Source organism: Onychostoma macrolepis, chromosome 03, assembly GCF_012432095.1.
Source record: "Onychostoma macrolepis isolate SWU-2019 chromosome 03, ASM1243209v1, whole genome shotgun sequence".
Lineage (NCBI taxonomy): Eukaryota > Metazoa > Chordata > Actinopteri > Cypriniformes > Cyprinidae > Onychostoma > Onychostoma macrolepis.
Window position 1 is genome coordinate 24,497,875 of NC_081157.1, and position 21,418 is coordinate 24,519,292.

At 35.8% G+C, this 21,418-nt stretch overlaps 1 protein-coding gene across 2 annotated transcripts in view; it reads right to left on the minus strand.

Annotated features, from left to right (window-relative positions):
* Window positions 1-889: 889 nt before the first annotated feature.
* The window catches only part of LOC131536762 (Na(+)/H(+) exchange regulatory cofactor NHE-RF2), a 31,787-nt gene continuing 11,258 nt past the window's right edge, over window positions 890-21,418 (minus strand). For both annotated transcript variants that reach the window (XM_058769871.1, XM_058769870.1), the window contains 4 exons: window positions 11,998-12,198; window positions 7,415-7,568; window positions 6,412-6,515; window positions 890-2,706 (listed from right to left, as the gene is read on the minus strand). In XM_058769871.1, coding sequence (XP_058625854.1) covers window positions 2,539-2,706; window positions 6,412-6,515; window positions 7,415-7,568; window positions 11,998-12,198 — 627 coding nt within the window. In that variant the 3' untranslated portion in view covers window positions 890-2,538. The remainder of the gene's footprint in view (window positions 2,707-6,411; window positions 6,516-7,414; window positions 7,569-11,997; window positions 12,199-21,418) is intronic.

Sequence of the window (21,418 nt, forward strand, 5' to 3'; positions counted from 1 at the left end):
TCAAATCATGTGTCTTGTTGAGATGAGGTGGGTTATTATTTTTTCAGAGTGATCTGACTTACATTTTCCACCTGGCCGATGATAAATCCCATAGCCCTGATGGACACATACGTAAGGAGCAGAATATTCTGGAGACTTGGAGGTGGGCTCTTTTGATTTAGGCCAGTAAGGATCCACCTAGCAACCCAACACAAAACCCTAGCAACCGCGATGCAACACAACAAAAAGTCAGAACCCCTTAGCAACGGAAGAGCATCATGGACCTTTCCATGGACAAGCAGCACTCAATCCAGAATCCAGTTCAATCAGCTCTCGCAAACATCTAAAAAAAAAAAAACTTAGGGAAAATCAAAGCGGATTAGACAGAGGAAAATATACCATAAATTTCTGACATATCTTTTTCTTTTTTTTTTAATAATAAATATATAATAAAATATTTAATATAAAAATTATGTAAATTTCTTTTAATGAAAACTTACCAACTACCCATTAGAATTACTATTTAATTTAGTGACATTACCACTGTTGACGTTTATAATAAGTTTATATAGCGCCACGTTTTGGGACTAAATTTACTGTCCAGAACACATTTTTGTTGGGAAGAAGACAGTATATTCTGAAAAATGAATGATAAAATGATAGATGTGGACTGATATTTTACCATTTTGTGATTATAGGCACATCTGCTTTGCCAATTAACAGATGCATCATTTACAAAATCCACCAAATTACTTTCAAATGAAAAAAACAACAACAAAAAACCTTCAATTTTTATCAGTGAAATTTAAATAAAAATATTGTTAGTAAATATTGGTAAATATTTAATACATCATTTAATTGATAAAATATTAATAAATATTGTTATTATATAATAATGACAGATAATGTGATGTTCAAAATTTTTAATTTATTATATTGAATATTTAATAACTTCTATATGTTTTAATATATTTAATCATTTATTACCAAATTTATAGTGACCAGCCTAAAGTATATTTGATATTTGATATATTTGTTGTTTATTAAATTTGATAAAACATTTGCCTAGCTTTACAACAAATATATATATATATATATATATATATATAAAACACAACCTACTTAACAAATAAAAGAAATTGCTCAGTGGAACTTTCTGCTGAATCCATTTAACACATCAGTCTCATTCGGAATGTGATTGTCACACTTTATTGAAAAAAATAATACTAATTCGAATATTTCTGACAGGAAATGATTTCCCATTACTGCTCAATGTCGGTGTAAGGGAGCGACAGAAAAGAAAAAAACAGAAACTACTTGACTACATTAATACTAGATTGCAAACATGGAACGTATCATGAATTATTAAGATGAATAATAGTAATGCTGATGTTATATATCACAATATGTGTGCTGTAAATGCATATAGTGCTCTGTAAAAAGCTTTCATGCCTGTCTGTTACTAAAATTCAAATGAATAAAGGTGGGAATCTTGTATCCAGAATCAGCCACAACAGAGCCCCTCTTCAGAGATGAGTCTGAGGTCAAAGTTCATTGACCCTCACAGCATCAATACTGTCTGTTCCTCTATAGATAAGGCATGCGTTGCGCTTTCTTGTTTTACAAGGTTTATTAGGCTACTTTAGATTCGTTTTGCTTCCTGAACCGATTCGGCTTTGCATGATTGTGACTTCTTGCATGCCACCTGTCTGTCGGTATCCACGTCCCAGAATGCACCAGTAGACAATATATTGTAAATACAGCAATGACTCTTTGTGGGCTATCTTGCAACTTTGCACTTGTTCGATGCATAAGTTTCGGTTCTCTTGCAGTCAACTGAGCCGTAAGAAAGCAGCATGCGTTGTGATGCTCCCTCTGGTGGTTCAACAAGTTCTGCTTTATTCATAATGAAGCCCAAGAGTGGATAAACAGCGTCCTCTAGTGCTGAAGAAGTGCAGATTCTCATTTCTGGGTCACTCCAGTTTTTCTTCCTTTTTTGAAATCTCAGTAATTCCCTTGATGTCCAACAGTGGTATGTCCCTTCAAAACAATTGAAACTCATAAGACATCAGTGGATCAGTGGTCTTTGGCAAAAGAACAATTCGAATTCTTCCGATGATTCACATAGGCTATAACATGTACGACACAAAAGGAGATTCATTAATTTGGTCCTGAATCGAATAACATGATTTTGTTTAGTCGAGTTCTGCAAAAGCACAGTCTATACGCTGTTCTGTATAATAGTCTCATTTGGCTTTTGTATTCCATTTTGTATGTTTTTGTCAGCGTTCTGTATTGAATGAACAGCATGAACACGAAATGATGCAGAAATCCCTCTATACAAGCAGCAAGACCATCGATTTGTGACTTTCTTAGCCATTCATAAGACAGAAATCATATTGCGTAACTCACATCATCCCCTCCGGGTGTGTTTTTCAACTTTTTATGCTTCAAGTTCTCATTTTCTACAAAAATAGGTGCCTCTTTTTCATCAAAAGCAGTCACGTGTCCGGGGCTCTGAATGCAACACATGTAGGGGGGCGTCTTTGGGAAGAAGGCTCAGAAATTGCTGAAAATCTCATGCTTCTTGTTCCAGTCCATCTGGGGCGCTCTCTTTCTGGTACGCTTGGCATGGGCTTTCTCTTTAGCCTCTGCTGCTGTGGGGCTCAGACACAGACCTGTTTCTTCAAACGGGTCGAGAAGATGACTGCTGCTCTCCCTTGAGAGCTGCAAAATATAAATACACACATAACATTGTTTCAAACAGCCATATTACAGTATGCATAAAATATTGAGTATTTGGCATGAAATACATTTCGTGCACTATATATATAAGTCATGGCCAAAAATATCGGCACCCTTGCAATTCTGTCAGAAAATGCAACACTTCTGTCAGAAAATTGTTCCAATTGCAAATGTTTTGGTATTCACGTGCTTATTGTTTTTGTTTGCACTGCAACAACACAAAAAAACAGAAGAAAAGTCAAACTTGATAAAATTTCACACAAAACTCAAAAATGGACCGGACAAAATTATTGGCCCCTTGTCAAAATTGTAAGAAATAATTGCTTTTCAAGCATGTGATGCTCCTGTAATTTGTATTTAGACACACATGTGGCAAGTAACAGGTGTGGGCAATATAGTAATCACACTTGCAACCAGTTAAAATGGAGAAAAGATGACTCAGCCTTTGTGTTGTGTCACACTGAGCATGGAGAAAAGAAAGAAGTTTAAAGAGTTGTCTGTGGATTTGAGAGAAAAAATTGTGGAAAAACATGGACGATCTCCATCTCCAGAGATCTTAATGTTCCTGTGTCCACTGTGTGCAATATCATCAAGAGGTTTACAGCCCATGGCACTGTAGCTAACCTCCCTGGACGTGGACGGAAGAGCAAAATTAATGAAAAATTACAACGAAGGATTGTTCGAATGGTGGATAAAGAACCCCGATTAACTTCCAAACAAATTCAAGCTGATCTGCAGACACAGGGTACAACAGTGTCCGCTCGCACTATCCGTCACCATCTGAATGAAAAGAGACACTATGGTAGCAGACCCAGGAGGACACCACTGCTGACACAAAGGCATAAAAAAGCAAGACTGGAGTTTGCCAAAACCTATGTGACAAAACCACAATCCTTCTGGGAGAGCGTACTGTGGACAGATGAGACAAAAGTAGAGCTTTTTGGTAAAGGACATCATGGCACTGTTTACAGAAAAATAAATGAGGCCTTCAAAGGAAAGAACACAGTCCCTGCAGTCAAACATGGTGGAGGTTCAAAGATGTTTTGGGGCTGCTTTACTGCTTCTGGCACTGGATGTCTGGACTGTGTGAACGGTATCATGAAATCTGATGATTACCAAAGAATTTTGGAGCGCAACGTAGTGGCCAGAGTCAGAAAACTGCGTCTCCACCAGAGGTTATGGGTCTTCCAGCAGGACAATGACCCGAAACACACTTCAAAAAGCACTCAGAAATGGTTACAAACAAAGCGCTGGAGAGATCTGAAATGGCCAGCAATGAGTCCAGATCTGAATCCCACAGAACACCTGTGGAGAGATCTCAAAACAGCAGTTGGGAGAAGGCATCCTTCAAATCTGAAAGACCTGGAGCAGTTTGCAAAAGAAGAGTGGTCCAAGATTCCAGTAGAGAGGTGTAAGAAACTCATTCATGGTTACAGAAATTTTTTCTAAAGGGGGTGCTACCAAATATTAAAGGGATAGTTCACCCAAAAATGAAAATTCTGTCATTTACTCACCCTGAAGTAGTTCCAAACCTGAATGAATGTCTTTGTTCTGCTGAACACAAAGGAAAATATTCTGAAGAATGTGGGAAACAGAGCAGTTCTGGGGCACCATTGACTTCCATGGTATTTTTTTTTCCTACTATGGAAGTCAATGGTGCCCCAAAACAGCCTGGTTACAAACTTGCTTAAAAATATCTTCCTTTGTGTTCGGCAGAACAAAGAAATTCATACAGGTTTGGAATTACTTGAGGGTGAGTAAACGATGACATTTCATTTTTGGGTGAACTATCCCTTTAAGTTAAGGGTGCCAATAATTTTGTCCAGTGCATTTTTTGGGTTCTGTGTGAAATTGTATCAGATTTGACTTTTCTTCTCAGTTTTTTTTGTGTTGTTCCAATGCAAACAAAAAAAATAAACAATTTTCTGAGAGAAGGGTTGCATTTTCTGACAGAATTGCAAAGGTGCCGATATTTTTGGCCATGACTGTATGTGTGTGTGTTTGGAATAATTACAAAGTCTCTTATTCTCACCAAGGCTACATCTATTTGATCAAAAGTAAAAACAGAAATATAATGAAATGTTATTACAACTTAAAATACCTGGTTTCTTTTTAAATATAATTTATAATGTAATTTATTCCTGTGATGCAAAGCTGAATTTTCAGCATCATTACTCCAGTCTTCAATGTCACATGATCCTCAGAAATAATTCTAATATGCTGGTAATTAAACAGGAAAAAAAAAAAAGCAGTGGTGTGTGTCAGGATTATGGACCTGTCTGTGTTGTGTTTTTGCTCCCCATATGCTCCGTGACCCAGTTTCTGTCTCCCGTTGATTGTGTTGATTTAATTCCAGGTGTGTTTCCCGTGATTGTCATGTGTTCTTAAGCCCCAGTCCATTCAGTTTATGTTTGTCGGGTCTACTTGCTCAGTTCGTGTGTTTCCCAGTGTTGGATGTACCCTGTTTATGGACTTCATTAAAGATTGTTTCGTGTACTTCTCGTCTCCTCGTTCCTCCCCACACAGATCGTGACAGAGTGTGTGTGTTTGTGTCATGCATATATGTAATGTTTTTTAAAATTTTATATTTATAGATTTTCAAAGAAAATAAGCAATTAACAAATGCCCTCTCTCTCTCTCTCTCTCTCTCTCTATATATATATATATATATATATATTTTTTTTTTTTTTACACACTGTATACTATGTGTGTATGTGTATATATATATATACACACACACGCTCGTTTTTGTGAAAAGTGGGGACATCCCATAGGCGTAATGGTTTTTATACTGTACAAACTGTATGTGCTATTTTCTTACACCAACCCTACACCTAACCCTACCCCTTACAGGAAACTTTGTGCTATTTCAGATTTTCAGTACACTCCATTCTGTGTGATTTATAAGCGTTTTGAAAGGTGGGGACATGGGGTAATGTCCTGAAAAGTCACCTTCTCCTTGTAATGCCTGTCATACCCTTGTCATTATACAAATCTATGTCCTGATTTGACACAAAAACGCACGCACGCGCGCACACACACACACACACACACACACACTGAGATACTGTAAGTGAAAATGTTAAGTTGTTAAGGAGCTTTTTTTAAATGATCTGACCCTTAAAATGTGTTTTGTCATCTTAACATCATGTTGATTTAAATTTAAATTGATGAAATGTATTTAAAAAATAATTGAAATAATTTATTAATTAATTAAATTTAAAATAGAAATAAAAATTACATTTATAAAATTACTAAATACATTTTGACTTGAATAATGTATAATGTATGTCTGTGCCCTTCTGTTTCTATCATAACATGCATAAGACTTTCGTATCTTTTAATTTCTAGAATAAATTAATATCTATAGATGTTTTAAAGCAGTTAAATGAATGCCTTCAAAAATAATAAATCTCGCTGTGCATTGTGTAGTTATTATCTTTTATATAAAAAAGCTTTTTTTAAATTACCTGACCCTTAAAATGTTTTAAATAATTGAAATAATTTTTTGACTTAATACATGAATCTGCCATTAATATAAGATAGAAATGTATTGTGCAGTTATTATCTTTTATATAATAAAGCTTTTTTTATTACCTGACCCTTAAACAACTTAATGCATGAATCTGCAATAAGTATAAAACAGAAATATATTAATTTCAGATGAATTTGTGTTCTTTTGTTCACCTGTGTGTTGGTGTCCTGACTGCTGCCGTCTGAGTATGTGGATCGTGAGGACGTCCCATTCACATGTGGGCTGTTGGAGCCGTTAGTTATGGACTCGTCAAAATCTGTTTTAATAAGAAAAACAAATGCTCAGATCGCTCTTGGCTGATGTTGAATGGAAAAATAATCCATTGTAGGTTTATCAATATAATGTACATGATGACCCTGTAAATTCATAGAGAGATGTGCTACAGCTGGAAACCTTGAGCGCGCTCTTGAGAAAGAAAGCTGAGCCGTGGGATAAAAGCAGCACGCATCTGTGGCCTGATCAGCCTAAACTGGGTCACCTGATGTTCACAGACCTGACGCAGAAGATTTACTCATCCAGAATGAAAAGCAAGAAAATGAATAGAAACCAAGTGGACTGGGCTGGAATGACCTTCCAGTAGGCCAAATCAGGATCCTGCCAAGTAGCAATTATCTAAGAGATGTCAATAGCCTGTTTAAGGTGTTTACCCCAATTTAACTCTAATCTGAGCCACATGTCAGGAGCTGCTGGACCATTGAAAACAGACGTGGACGAGACTCAGAGAACATGGATTTACTGTACCAGCATGACCTACAGCCCAGGGTTTGGAGGCTTTGTTCAGAGTTTCACACCACTATATAGAGCCTTGGGAGGAAACCGTACATCTGTCTGTCTCGAAACCTCAAAAGCACCATTAGCACGGAAAAACGTCAAACTCCCCCTCAAATCCCAGGAAGAAGAAACCAAGGCTGCACAAACAAACTGAAACTGCAAAAATTAACTCATCTGGGCTCAAAATCATCTTTCGTTATTGATGATCATTCAAAAGTAGATGTGTTCTGACTAAATAATATGTTAATCAAAATTGGATATTGGATATGTCCGACTTTATCCACATACATACAGTATACTCGCATAGATCAATATATTCTATAAATATATTCTTGATTTTGTGATTTTTGGGTGAACTCTCCTCAGTAAAGTCTTTCACTTTACCTTTGACATGGATGCTGGTGGGAGAGATGCCCATCTTTTTGAAATGCTCATCTGTATCCGGATCCACCACTAGTAAACGAGTCTCATTCCCACCGTTCTTGATGAAGGCCACAACTTCAGCGTGTCTCATGCTTTCAATGTTCACGCCATTCACCTGCGCAGAGTTTAATACAGCAAAGGTTATGATTTTAAAACAAGCTACTATTAAATTTTTTTACAACAACAAAACATATTATTGACCTGGTTTGACTATTATATTTAACAATATTCATAAACTGGATATACTGGACACGTTACAATAGTAATACCATGTTTTTTGGATACTACAATGAAACTAATACCATGGTGGTACTCCAATGTACTTCAGACAATACCATGATATTAGTTTCATTGCAGTATCATAAACATAGTATTATCATGGTAATGGCAACAACTTTTAAATTGTATATGTTGCATTTATTACTCCAACGCGCACACACACACACACACACATTTTTATTCAATGATTCTTATGAGTTTATAGACAAATAAAATATTTTCGGTAGTACGCATGTGTACCGAACAAATATAGCATTGTTTTAACCACTGCATGAGTGGAATTTAATTTGAAACTCACAGTTGTATACAACCTGAATTCTGGAAATGTTGGGACGTTTTTTAAATTTGAATAAAATGAAAACTAAAAGACTTTCAAATCACATGAGCCAATATTTTATTCACAATAGAACTTAGAGAACTTATCAAATGTTTAAACGGAGAAATTTAACGTCTTCTGACCCTCAGATGACACTGCATCACTCATCGGCATGATTCTGTCATTGACATTACTAAATGGGCCCAGGAATACTTCCAGAAACCACTGTCGGTAAACACAATCCGCCGTGCCATCTGCAGATGCCAAGTAAAGCTCTATCACGCAAAAAGGAAGCCACATGTGAACATCCCAACAAGAGAAGTGCCGTCATGTCCTGTGGGCCAAGGCTCATTTAAAATGGACTGTTTCAAAGTGGAAAAGTGTTCTATGGTCAGACGAGTCCAAATTTGACATTCTTATTGGAAATCACGGACTCCGTGTCCTCCGCCGTGACCTTCCAGCGTGTTATCAGCGTTCAGTTCAAAATCCAGCATCTCTGATGGTATGGGGGTGCATAATGCATACGGTATGGGCAGCTTGCATGTTTTGGAAGGCACTATGAATGCTAAAGGTATATAAAGGTTTTAGAGCAACATATGCTCCCCTCCAGACTTTAACTCCAGTATTTCAGCAGGACAATGCAAAACCACATGCTGCAGCTATTACAACAGCATGGCTTCGTAGTAGAAGAGTCCGGGTGCTGAATTGGTCTGCCTGCAGTCCAGATCTTTCACCTATAGAGAACATTTGGCGCATTAAATGAAAAATACGTCAAAGATGACCACGAACTCTTCAGCAGCTGGAAACCTATATCAGGCAAGAATGGGACCAAATTCCAACAACAAAACTCCAGAGACTCATAACTTCAATGCCCAGACGTCTTCAAACCCTTTTGAAAAGAAGAGGAGATGCTACACCATGGTAAACATGCCCCGTCCCAACTATTTTGAGACCTGTAGCAGGCATTAAATTTGAAATGAGCTCATTTTGTGCATAAAATTGTAAAATTTCTCAGTTTAAACATTTGTTATGTTATCTTTGTTCTATTGTGAATAAAATATTGGCTCATGTGATTTGAAATTCTTTCTAATTATTTAAATTTAAAAAACGTCCCAACATTTCCAGAATTCGGGTTGTATATTGTAACTTTTGATAAGAAACAAAGTCTAATCTTAAAAATTATGTTCTTTTTTTCAGGAAATTCAAACAATAAATGCCGTTTTGACACTCTTTGATTGCTGTATAGAAGCCTCGGTTCAAAAGGCAGTGCGAAGCATGATCATTCCTCTTTACTACTAGTTTTAATGTGAAATAAACATGAATGAGCATCTCATGCCTCGTGTAATTGCTCAATCAATGTTTCAACTGTGGAAAGACATCAATAAACCAGCTTGTAAAGAAAATGTCATGTAGCATTTCATTTACCTCAGGCAAGTCATCAGTGTCTAAAGCTCATTATTTGCTAGATAAATAAAGTACAGAGAAGAGCTTTTCATGAAATATTAGACTATATACTCATTATATTTTACTTTAACTGTTAGTGATGTCTTTATTATTTAATATATGTGGGTTGTTGACGTTACATAGCATTTTCACTGTCCCACAAGATAAAAATGAATATAATTAATATTGTCATTATTTAAAATGCAGTAAATGGTTAAACATTTCTTTGTCATATGTGGACCTGTTGTTATAAAAGCTGCAGTGTTATTAGATTTTTTTTTTTAATTTTGAGCTAAGTCCTATGGTGTGACTGTCCCAAGCATGGTTCAATAAATTACAACTTTTATAAATGAAAATGACAAAAATGTTATTGTGTCTATTTTAGTAAATGGCAATCTTTTTTTTTTCACCCATATATTTCTGAAAGCGTAGGAACTTGATACATTTTGTCTCTGAAAACTATGTCCCCTGGTGTGACACCATATCCTGATTTTAAATCGGCCAATTCCAGAGAAAACTTTAATTAGTTGAAGGACCTCATTCATGGTCGTGTTACTGAAGCCCCCTGTCAAGCCCATGACATGAGAAGATGGATAATTTTGTTACGTTTTGTTGTCCTTTGGTGTGACACCCCTAAATTATATTTTTAAATTAAAATCATAATCATGGAAAATTATGCAAATGTGGAAAATTATGCAAATGTGTCTTTCTTACCGCTAATGACAGGTTAGCTTTGAATAGCAAGGTCATTAATTGACAGAAAAAGGCTGAAACGTCCTATGGTAAGTTAAGTGTTGATTATGTTTAAAAATAACCTAATTGTAACCTTTAGTAACATAAAAGGGCTCCCTTTAGTTTAGAGCAGAAGCTGAGGTAGAGTTGTATCCCTAGAAAATTTTAATTCTAATTGAATATATTATTATTTATTATTAAAGAAAAAGCAGTTTGTTCAGTAAACCACTGTTTAATGTATATATGTATATGCATATATGTATATATATATATATATATATATATATATTTATTTATTTTTTATTTTATTTTTTTTTTATTAGTTTTTTCCCTTGCTGTACTGAAACCATACAGAACCGTGATGTAAACATTTTTGATAAATATTTTTTTTATTTAAATGGTTCTGTAAAGTACTACATCCTGGTAGAAAAATGGCTAGTATTTCCATTTGCCATGGTTTATTTGAGTTTTTTCATAAACATTAAAAGAGAGTAGAGTTACAGTGATTATCTACATTATAAAAACATTTAATCAGTAGATTATTCTGGGGTGAATCCTCACTTCTGCTTCAGTGACTTTAATCATATGTAAAAGCTTTATTTATCCCTGATAAACCTGTTCATTCAGTTTAGACTTAGTGCCCTGCTATTGGTTGCTTAGCAACATGTTTTGTGGTAGAATTAGGTTCCCAACAAGCCGAACAGAGGAGAGGCGGTGAGGAAGATTTTTTACCGAAATTACAACCAAATCAATCAAAACAAAAACAAGGGCACGAGAGCCGCCCGCGCTCCCCTTCTGCTGAAGGTGATTTAATCTGAGTGTTTGTCCCGAGGACAGATGGAGCGTGTGCTGTACTCAGCTGAACAGCATAAAATATTAAGAGCAGCCAGGTGGGTTTCAGGTATCAGTGTCCTGAGGTGCATCTCTGAAAACTCAAGGGGGCAGGACTCTCACTCTTATACTAACACAGGACAACAACTGAGAGATGGAGAGCAATGGGTGAGAAAGTTTCTCTGAACTGGTGACTCTCACAAAACTGGTCAAGATCATGCTGTCAGGGCCATATTTCACCTCAAAATCAAATGAAAGAAATAAGAATTTATATTAATTTTTTAAATATATATTTATATAATTATATTAAAAAAATATATAAATAGGCTGCATTATCTTCTGCATTTTTTCCCTTTCTTGTGATATTGTTGAAACTCACATTATATCAGGGTTTTATATGAGATTCACCTATTTATTATTGCAGTTTACTGAAATGTCTGTAAAACAGTGTTGAGCATAGTTTTTCTTCTTTCCATCAGCATATTCAGTTTTTCCTGAAATACAGCTTTGCACTTTTGCATTGATTAGACTGAGGTAATTTGTTAAATCCACACTCAATCCAACTAAACCATACAAGAAGTTCATGAGTTACCGGAGGTTATGAGAACATGTTATTCATTTTTGTGATGATGCAGAATGTACTCGGCTCTGTCGATCGCAAATGTAAGTTTCAACAGTATGTTATTTTGCTTGACTCAGTCTCTCAAGCACAGAAATATTTTGCGCGAGTCATCATATCACCAGCCGCCCACATGCATCTGAATGTGATGGATGGGCTGTGTGTGAGTGTGAATGCACAAGTGAATTTAGAAAGCGTGGGTGTATATCTGGCATCATCACAGTGTATACTGATGCACATGTGTGTGGTTTCCCTCATGGGAAATTATAGAAATATGATAGAGGACTGTTATAAAGACGGAGCAGAATCAGAATCAGATCTCACCTCTATGAGTCTGTCCTGAGGTTTGAGTCCTGCGCAGTCAGCGGGCGAGCCGGGGTCCAGAGCTCGTATGTACTGGCCCGGTCTGGACCTCTCGCTGTGGAGATTAAAGCCGTAACCTGTCTCGGTCCGCACCAGGTGACACAGCCTCGGCAGAAGCTCAGACGGGTCCCGGGTCGAGGACTCCGATGAGGGCTGAACCTCCTGTGATAGAAGAAATAAAGACACTTATAAACCTACAAATAAACTCTTTGTATCTCACAGCATTTCAGTTTTACACAAGTTTTAAATAGTAGATATTAAACAGTTTCAGCCAATGTCTTTCCATCCATAATTTCAGAGAGAAAGAGAGAGGTTACCGAAGGTTAATTTAAAATCGATCAAAACGAAGCGATATAAGGTCAGAAAAATGCACTTAATTTAAAGTGGAAAGAAGTTTTCGTGCCGCAACGATATTTGTTCTTGTTTTAAACAAACTAAATTTTGTTCAGTTTCTCAGAAAAACAAGACTTGCAATATTATTGCTACACACACACAGAGCTGGGTAGTAATGATTACATGTAATCTGGATTACATAATAAAATTCCAAAAATTAAGTGCTTGTTACTAGATTACTTTTTTTTTTTTTAAATAAACATTTTTATGATTTAATTAATTATTAGCTTTTCATTAAACTCATTAACCCCTTGCAGTTCCTTCAAACACCCAGTTTGGGAAACCTTGACGTATTATAATGTTTAATGCACTTCATGTTGTTGATAACAATGGAATATATTTTCTTACTCTTTGTATTTTTATATCAATTTGGTACAAGAGTATCCTATTTATGACAAATGAGAAAGGTCAAAAGTAATCTAAAAGTAGTCTGATTATATTACCTAAATGTGCAATGTAATGGATTACAATACTAAGTATGATTTTTGTGATGTAATTTGGGATCAGTAATGGATTACAATTACAATAATCTACCCTAACAATAAATAATACCCAGCTCTGTATATACAATGATTCATTTAGCAGATGACCATTATTTGATTGGCTGATTAAAGTTAATGAACGAATTTCAGGTAAATTTGGGGGATTTGTAAAAAATGAGTGTTCTTTTAAAAATAACTTAAATAATTAAAAAAAAAAAAAACATTACACATGCTTGTAGTGTTCATTTTGAATAAGGATCATCTTCTAAATGTAAATAAATGTTATAAAATTGCTGTTATATCAACATCAATCACCGTTACCAATCCACTGCTTAAACAACTCAGAAATCATGATAATGAACACAAAATGAAATGCAATTTTTTTTTTTTTTTTTTTTGAAAACATAATGACAGGGTTTCTTTCACAATGAATTCTACCATTGTGATTTGAATACATGAGTTTTCCTTATAAAAATGTGTAATGGAAGGTTACAAATGCCACGACCAACCAACAACAAGAACCAAGCCAGGAAATCTGCCATTCATCCAAGACGGAGAGTGGAAAATGCACAACAATGCCACGAAGGACGCTGTTTGACAATGCAGTACGCCTGGAAAACTGAAAGCGAGGCCAGCAGAAGAACAGAAAGATGCTGGATGTGTGAATAACAGCAGCACGTGAAGCATTATCAGCCTGCCAGAGGAGAAACTATCACTATCACGTCACCATAGAAACCACAATAAAGCGTCATAATGAACATGTCAAAATCAATTTGTGCTTTTGACATACATACTCCTACATATCTGGTGGCATGTGCTCATGCATCACAATTATAGTGCTCATATTTTTTATTTCTTTTTTTAATTCTTACCTTTCTGTTCATAACTCCAAAAATCATCCTGAAAACCACTTATCGCACCTTAAAACCATGGAGGAGTGTTTTGAACAGTGCTCATAAATGCATCATATAATGTACAGTAAGAATCCAGTTTAATGGTTGTAAAAGTCACAATTAAACAAGCCATTGCATTGCTTGCAATCCTTCTTTTAGTTTTTATAGTTTAATATGGAGGTTAAAATTCATACGCCAGCTGAAAGTCAGCATCTGACCAGATCGAATGGACATGTCTTATCCAGAGCAGAGACGTTTGCTCTCTTTAATAAACTAAAAGGAAGAAAGCAGCGCATAATACAAAAAGAGAAAACATAATTAAAAGCCAAGGAACATTCACTATGCAAAAAGGTTTTTTATTCATGAGAGAGAGTAATTACAGTGAAGGTCAAAGGATAAGGTCCATTAGGTGAGTCTGTTAAGAGTGACGGCAAAAACACAAACATTACATGTGTGTGTATTACACATTTTAAGGGTTAGTACAATAAGATTGTTTCGTAAGTGATTAAATGTAAATGTTCAATTTAAGATACAAAAGCCTTTTGCATGTCGTGAATGAAGCTGTTATAATGGCACAGTCAGGCATGTGACCTATTATGCTTGAAAATGCAAATTATACAGTTTTGTGCTTCTCAAAAACAAAGTTTTAAGAGCTCGGAGGATCAGTTTCAGACAAATGGTTAATGTCTGTGTTTGCTGTGGCTTGACCTGTTTGTTGGGTTGAGAGTCGTTTGACTGACAGCCGCATGTAAGTTGATCTGACTGGCTGGAGACAGCAGACCCCCAAACGCATATTGTTCGAATGAAGAACAGATTACAGCATTTCCGATACTGATATGTCTGAAAACATACTATACTATCTCAGAACTTCAAGAATGAAACACTTCTAAGACACATGACATAGACAGAGGATGTTCAGATAAGAAGTACTTTATAAACCCCAAAAGAAACTGATTTTAGAGTGTGCACTTTAGTGATTGCATGTGGAAAGCAAAAGTAAAATAAATGCTTTTTAACATTGTATCAGATGAAGTGCCTTGGCTTAGTGCCTTGGTCATTTTATATATTATAGGAAAATTGAGGGTATTTTCTGGAGCTATACATGTTTATAATGTATAAATGGTTAAAATTCTGGGGATATTAACCCTTTAAAGCTTGAAATATGATATAATAATCAGAAAAATATTTGTTTGTTTTAATTGGAACAGTTTATTAAATTTTTAGACAATAAATAAAATTTTAAAAAGCTGTTTTGATGAAAATAACACCTCAGTTTTATTCAAAGGCCCAAACTGCAATTTGTGCAGTTGCTGATATTTATATGGACAAAAAGATGAAATTCTGATAGCTTGTAGGCCTAAATCAATCTTTATATCAGTATTACAGTATTATATCAGAACTTTATTACAGTAAAGTATTACAGACTATTTACAATGCAATGCAAAACAATATTGGCTAAGATATGAACAAATAAATGTCCCTCAAAAGTGTAACGCTTAAAATATTTGATGCATGTTTTTTCACATGATTTAAAAAAAAAAAAAAGGACAGAAAACCAAGTAAACCAAAGTTGCTTCAGTCCAGTAAGTATTTTAAAAGATATAAGTTATCCTCATGTTTACTTTATAAAAATCAGTAAAGATTTCAAAAGATGTTTTAATAATAATACTAATTACTTGTTAAAAAAGAATAAACTATCAATCAGACGACATGAGAAAGTCATGTTGAAATGCAATTTCATGTTCCAATATGATACAGTGGACTTTATAGGGTTTAAAACAATCCAAGACAGGAAGACTTTATTCCACTGAATTCAGGAGCAGTCCATCCCACCTCCTCAACACAGCTGACCTCTGATAGAACAACTACTGTTAGAGAGAAACACAGAGGAGTCTGGGACTGGTAGAAGGAACAAGCATTTCTCTGTTTCCGACACTTCCATTGTTCTAAATACCTCCAAACGGCTTTACGATTCTGTGCCTCAAATAAACCTCCCTGGTCCCTGCTGGAGCATCTGAGTTATAATATTTCCATTGTCACACCCCTCAGTACTCCCCAGCATTACGCCCTCTTCCTGTCACTCCGGGGTCCTGAGGTTTCTGTTCCTGGCCTGAACATGGATGTGTGGGATAAGTATGGGAAAACACTCGAGAGAGCGGCAGATGCGGCACAAAGCATTCCTCAAACTTCCTGTCACAATAAGCCACTGCCTGTTTGTTTCAAAGCATGGGCTTGTAAAATGATACAGATGCTTCTGAATTATTGACACTGGGACCTCTGGGATTTCTCACACGTGACTGTCATTAACCCTTTCACCACTGGGGCATCTAGAGCACGACACAAAGCACAACAGAAATTACACACTCACATGGAAACGTGGATTCAGAAGCTACTGTGTTTACTTTAAAACCTACTGAATCAAAAGTAGGAGGGCTAGGAACCAAGAACCATTTTTTATTCTTATTATGAAATGAATGACTCTTATGAACTGTGAAAATAGTGTAGTCTGATTCCTGAATGAATGACTCAACAAGTAATTTTTTTGTAAATCAATGTATTTAATCCCATTTTATTAACCAATTTCTTTGCTACTGACCTTCAATGATCCAATTCAACATACTAATCAGCAAAAATGATTTTTGTTATTTCTGAATAGTGTTGAACTTTCTTCTCCTGCGTCATATTCTTCATGCACTTTGTTTGAGCTGCGCCCTCTACTGTACAGACGTGAATTTACGTTTCCTTCAGCCTGAGGCGTATTCATTTTACTTTTGTTGTGAAAAGGGTTTCTACATTTGTAAAAGAAGAACTTTTTTATATTAAAAGCAAACAATGCCCAGATTTAAAAAGTAACTCAAAAGTAACGTAACGCATTGCTTTCCATAAAAAGTAACATAATTAGTTACTTTTTTAGGGAGTAAAGCAATATTGTAATGCATTACTTTTAAAAGTAACTTTCCCCAACACTGGTAAACATACCTGGCAATAAAGCTCTTTCTGATATATATTTCAGGATATATGAAAAAGGCCAAAAAAGACCTAAAAGAATCATTAATGGACCTAATAGGAACTATAATTGATCCAATTCAAACGATTCACATCCCTAAACCATGTGCATTACTTCACGTGTTTCGTGTATTCGCCGCATAGCTGTTCTTCTCAGGTTTGTAATGCGCGTTTGTGTATGTTGATGATGCTCCACAGCCCCACACCCACGTTATCAGCCCAGCACAGACACGCTTCACACGGCAGCACCGCCTGCAGCCGTTGACATGACGCGGCACCCAGACGACGGAGGGGCCCCGGCTCTGCAGATGGACAAACCGACACGGGCCTTTCACCCCCAGCAGGAAACACAGGAGGGAGTCATACAGGAAGTGAACAGATCAGAGCAGGGAGGAGACTGGAAACATACACACGTATGAACATATTTTTCCACATCATATGGACTTTCCTGCATACAAACCGATTGTGAAACGCTTTTGTATTTTGGCCATGAGTCAACTCTAACTATAATGTCTGTTAAATCTATCTGTCCTCGAAAAAGTTCCTCCAAAATGAAAATGTTTCACTTTAGCGTTATTCACAACCAATCAAATTTCCCAAGCAGAAAAGATCTAGACACGGCGGTGTCGTGTTACGCCACCCCCCTCGTAGCTGTGTGACCCCTAGCAAGCATGTTGAATCAATTAGACCAAATTCCCAACCACTTGCGACATGACTTCCTCCGTCCAAAAACATGCTTTGTGAGTGTAACAACACCAGAAATGCAGTTTTAACACATTGTCTAGGTAACACACATACTAAAACATGAGAGGATATGGATTATGCTAATTGGAAGACTTTCAATATTATGCATTACGACAGTAAATTATTATAATGCCACGTAATACGTGTTTTACACACACACACACACACACACACACACACATATATATATATATATATATATATGTGTGTGTGTGTGTGTGTGTGTGTTCTTGTAATACAAGATGACGAACGTTCTAAGGTGTGCAATTATTTTCAGGGAAACGCACGGCGAACGTAGTTCCAGGCGGTCAAGAGCTGCATTACATATTACATAACAGTTGCACACACACTAACATACATCGCGCAAAAGGAACTAAGTTTCACTATAACTAGAGACATTGCTGCCGAACACTATTGAGAGATGCACAGAGGTAATTCTCTCTCTCTCTCTCTCTCTCTCTCTCATAACTTAGTTATTAACTGTATTAACTGCATTAATCTGTTATCAACGGCTCAAGCCTCCGTTACTAGGTTTAAAATGACGTTTTGGAATTAGCAACGGAGGCGTTGGATGAGATGCAGAAGAAATAATCCTATTCACAACAGCGATTTAAGTAGAAATACCGGACGAATGCCTTGAAATATATCATCTGATCGATGTCTTGAGGTGTGGCAACCGTAGTATAAGCGGAATAATTGACTTCGGTCCGTTGAATTATTAGAAAAATAATACACACCCAAGGTGGTGATGCGGTCACGACACGAAGCGACCTTATTTTTCTAATAATCCAACGGCCCGTCGTCAATTATTCCTTACATATATGTTCTTGTAATACAATTGAACCCCTGTTATGATGCCTACCTATAGTTATACCTGTTATTATTGTAATGCATAATGTCCATTACATTTTTAACCATTCAGGATGTGATATTATACCCAAACCAGCATGGGGCGATAACCTTTGACCTTTACTCACAATCACAGCCATAAGGAATCTTTCAATCTGAAGTAGGATTGAATTTTTTTTTTTTTGAGGAAAAAATAATACTTTTATTCAGCAAGGATGGATTAAATTGATTAAAAGTGACAGTAAATACTTTCTATTTATGAAAGAATCCTGACAAAAGTATCAGTTTACATAAACATATTAAGCAGAACAACCGTTTCCAACATTGATAATAATAAGAAACGTTTCTGGAGCAGCAGATCAGCCTATTAAAGTGATTTCTGAAGGATCATGTGACACTGAAGACTAAAAATTCAGCTTTGCATCACAGGAATTAATTACATTTTATAATATATTCAAATAGAAAACAGCTATTTTAAATTGTAATAATATTTCGCAATTCTAATGTTTTTACTGTATGTTTAATCAAATAAATTCTGCCTTGGTGAGCATCAGAGACTTGACGCTTATCCTCAAGACAAAGCAGTGATGCACACAACTGAGCTCTCACACGTGTGAAGGCTTCATTAGGCTCCTCTCTTGGGCTGTGTCTCAGATCTGGGTTTGCTGTGTTTGTCAGGAGGACCATGTGTTGGAGGGAGAGACAGCGTGAGGCTGCCGCTCAACCTACACAGCGTGACCTCCACGGTTACATCACATCAACGCTCTACATTCACAAGCTCCTCACATCCTCGGTGTGTGATCACTAGATGCATCTATAATCTCCTCGCTTTCAGCCTCAGCAAAGTTTTTTTAATCAATGGTAAACAGAAACATAATAGAAATCATGAATGAAGAGGCCTTAGCACAGTTGTTTGGTCTCAGTTATGATGTTGAGAGTCACAGTTTCTAACTGTCCCAAATCTATTTTATGTTTCTCCTACTCCATCTTAATATACAAGTTTGGGGTCAGTAAGATTGTTTTATGTTTTTGAAAGCAGTCTCTTCTGCTCACCAAGGCTGGATTTATTTGATCAAAAATACAGTAAAACAGTAATATTGTAAAATATTATTACAATTAAAAATAACTGTTTTTATATTTGAATTAGTGCTGTCAAACGATTAATCGCATCCAAAATAAAAGTTTTTGTTTACATAATATATGTGTGTATACTGTGTATATTTATGATGTATATAGAAATACAAACACATGCATGTATATATTTCATAAAAATGTGTATATACAAAAATGTATAAACATGTAAATATTATCAAAATATATACTGTATATGTGTGTATTTACATATACATAATAAATATGCACAGTACACACACACATATATTATGTAAACAAAAACTTTTATTTTGGATGCGATTAATCGTTTGACAGCACTAATTTGAATATATTTTATAATGTAATTTATTCCTGTGATCAAAGTTGTATTTTCAGCATCATTACTCCAGTCTTCAGTGTCACATGATCCTTCAGAAATCATTCTGATTTGCTGTTCAAGAAACATCTATTATTATTATCAGTGTTGGAAACAGTCATGCTGCTTCATATTTTTGTGGAAACTGTGATACATTTTTTTTGCAGGATTCTTTGATGAATAGAAAGTTTAAAAGAACAAACAAAACAAAAACTGAAAAATGTAACAGAAATTGTAACATTATCAATGTCTTTACTGTCACTTTTGAACAATGTAATGTATCCTTGCTGAATAAAAGTATTCATTTCAAATCAATCAATCAATCAGATATACTTTTTTTTTTTTTTTTTACATCTTTACAACCTGCCAGCATTAAATATTGAAAATGCCACTAGATGGCAAAAAAAAAAAAAAAACACTAGAAAATTAACACTGTTAAACATTTCTGAATAGTGCATTTTAGTGCATTAATTTATCAGCCATAAAATACTAAAACTCAAATAAAAAAAAAACAAGTAAACTGACAACTTAATAATATAGAGTAATATATATTGATAATAATAATAATATAAAGAAAACTACTGAAATCCAACAAAATTAAAAACCCAGTAATAATAATAATAATAATACAACAACAAAAACTCAATATTATTATTTTAAGTAATATAGACAGCAACTACTGAAAACTAAATAATAAAAATAAAATAAAAAAATGCAAAATGAAATTTAAAATATATAAATCTCTAAAGTCCCTTCTCCAATCCTGGACCTGCAGGCAGGGCAGTGAGTGATGCGTTGGGCGTCCCGCCATGGCTTTCTCTTACAGTCACATGAGTAGCACGTTCAGTTTGTGAAACAGCTCTGGTTAATGTCCTCATTGCAGGCATTGGTCTGGTTATTGAAACGACCAACAAACCCAGTTAAGTGGGATGAGGCCTGCCTGTTTTGTCACACATCCGACCCTTTAATGGAATCTGCGCTCCCTCCCCCCTCAGCGGAGCTCCTCAAGCCCAGCCTGAACCCCTCTCGCTCAAGAATGTTCCACAGACCCGCACATCTGGACTCCACACAGTTGCCCCTCGTCTCACAGCGGGATCATGGGGGGAATAACGAGGAGGAGCTCAGACTGAGAGAGAGAAGCCATGTAGTTCCTGAGGTACAGCGGTGTGCAGAAACAACACATAAACCACAGACAAACCAGAACTAATGTTTAAAGCCTCAGCGTGAGTCTGCAAACCAAAACTATGCTGAGTTACGGCGGCAACAAAAAAGGATTTGCCTACGTAAAGTGTCAGTTCACATGAAAATGAACAATTCTGTCTTCACTTACTACCCTCATTTCATTGCAAACCTCTATGACTTTCTGTAGTCTATGGACACAATTATAATTTTTTTTGACAACATTGGAGCCCAGTGAGTTTAATCATAAAAGCAAATAAAAGTTTTAATTTTAATAAAAAAAAGAAGTTTTATTTTTGGGTGAACTATCCCTTTTACGTCAGACCTAAAAATATCAGTTGTCATTGCATCAAATAAATAAATACATA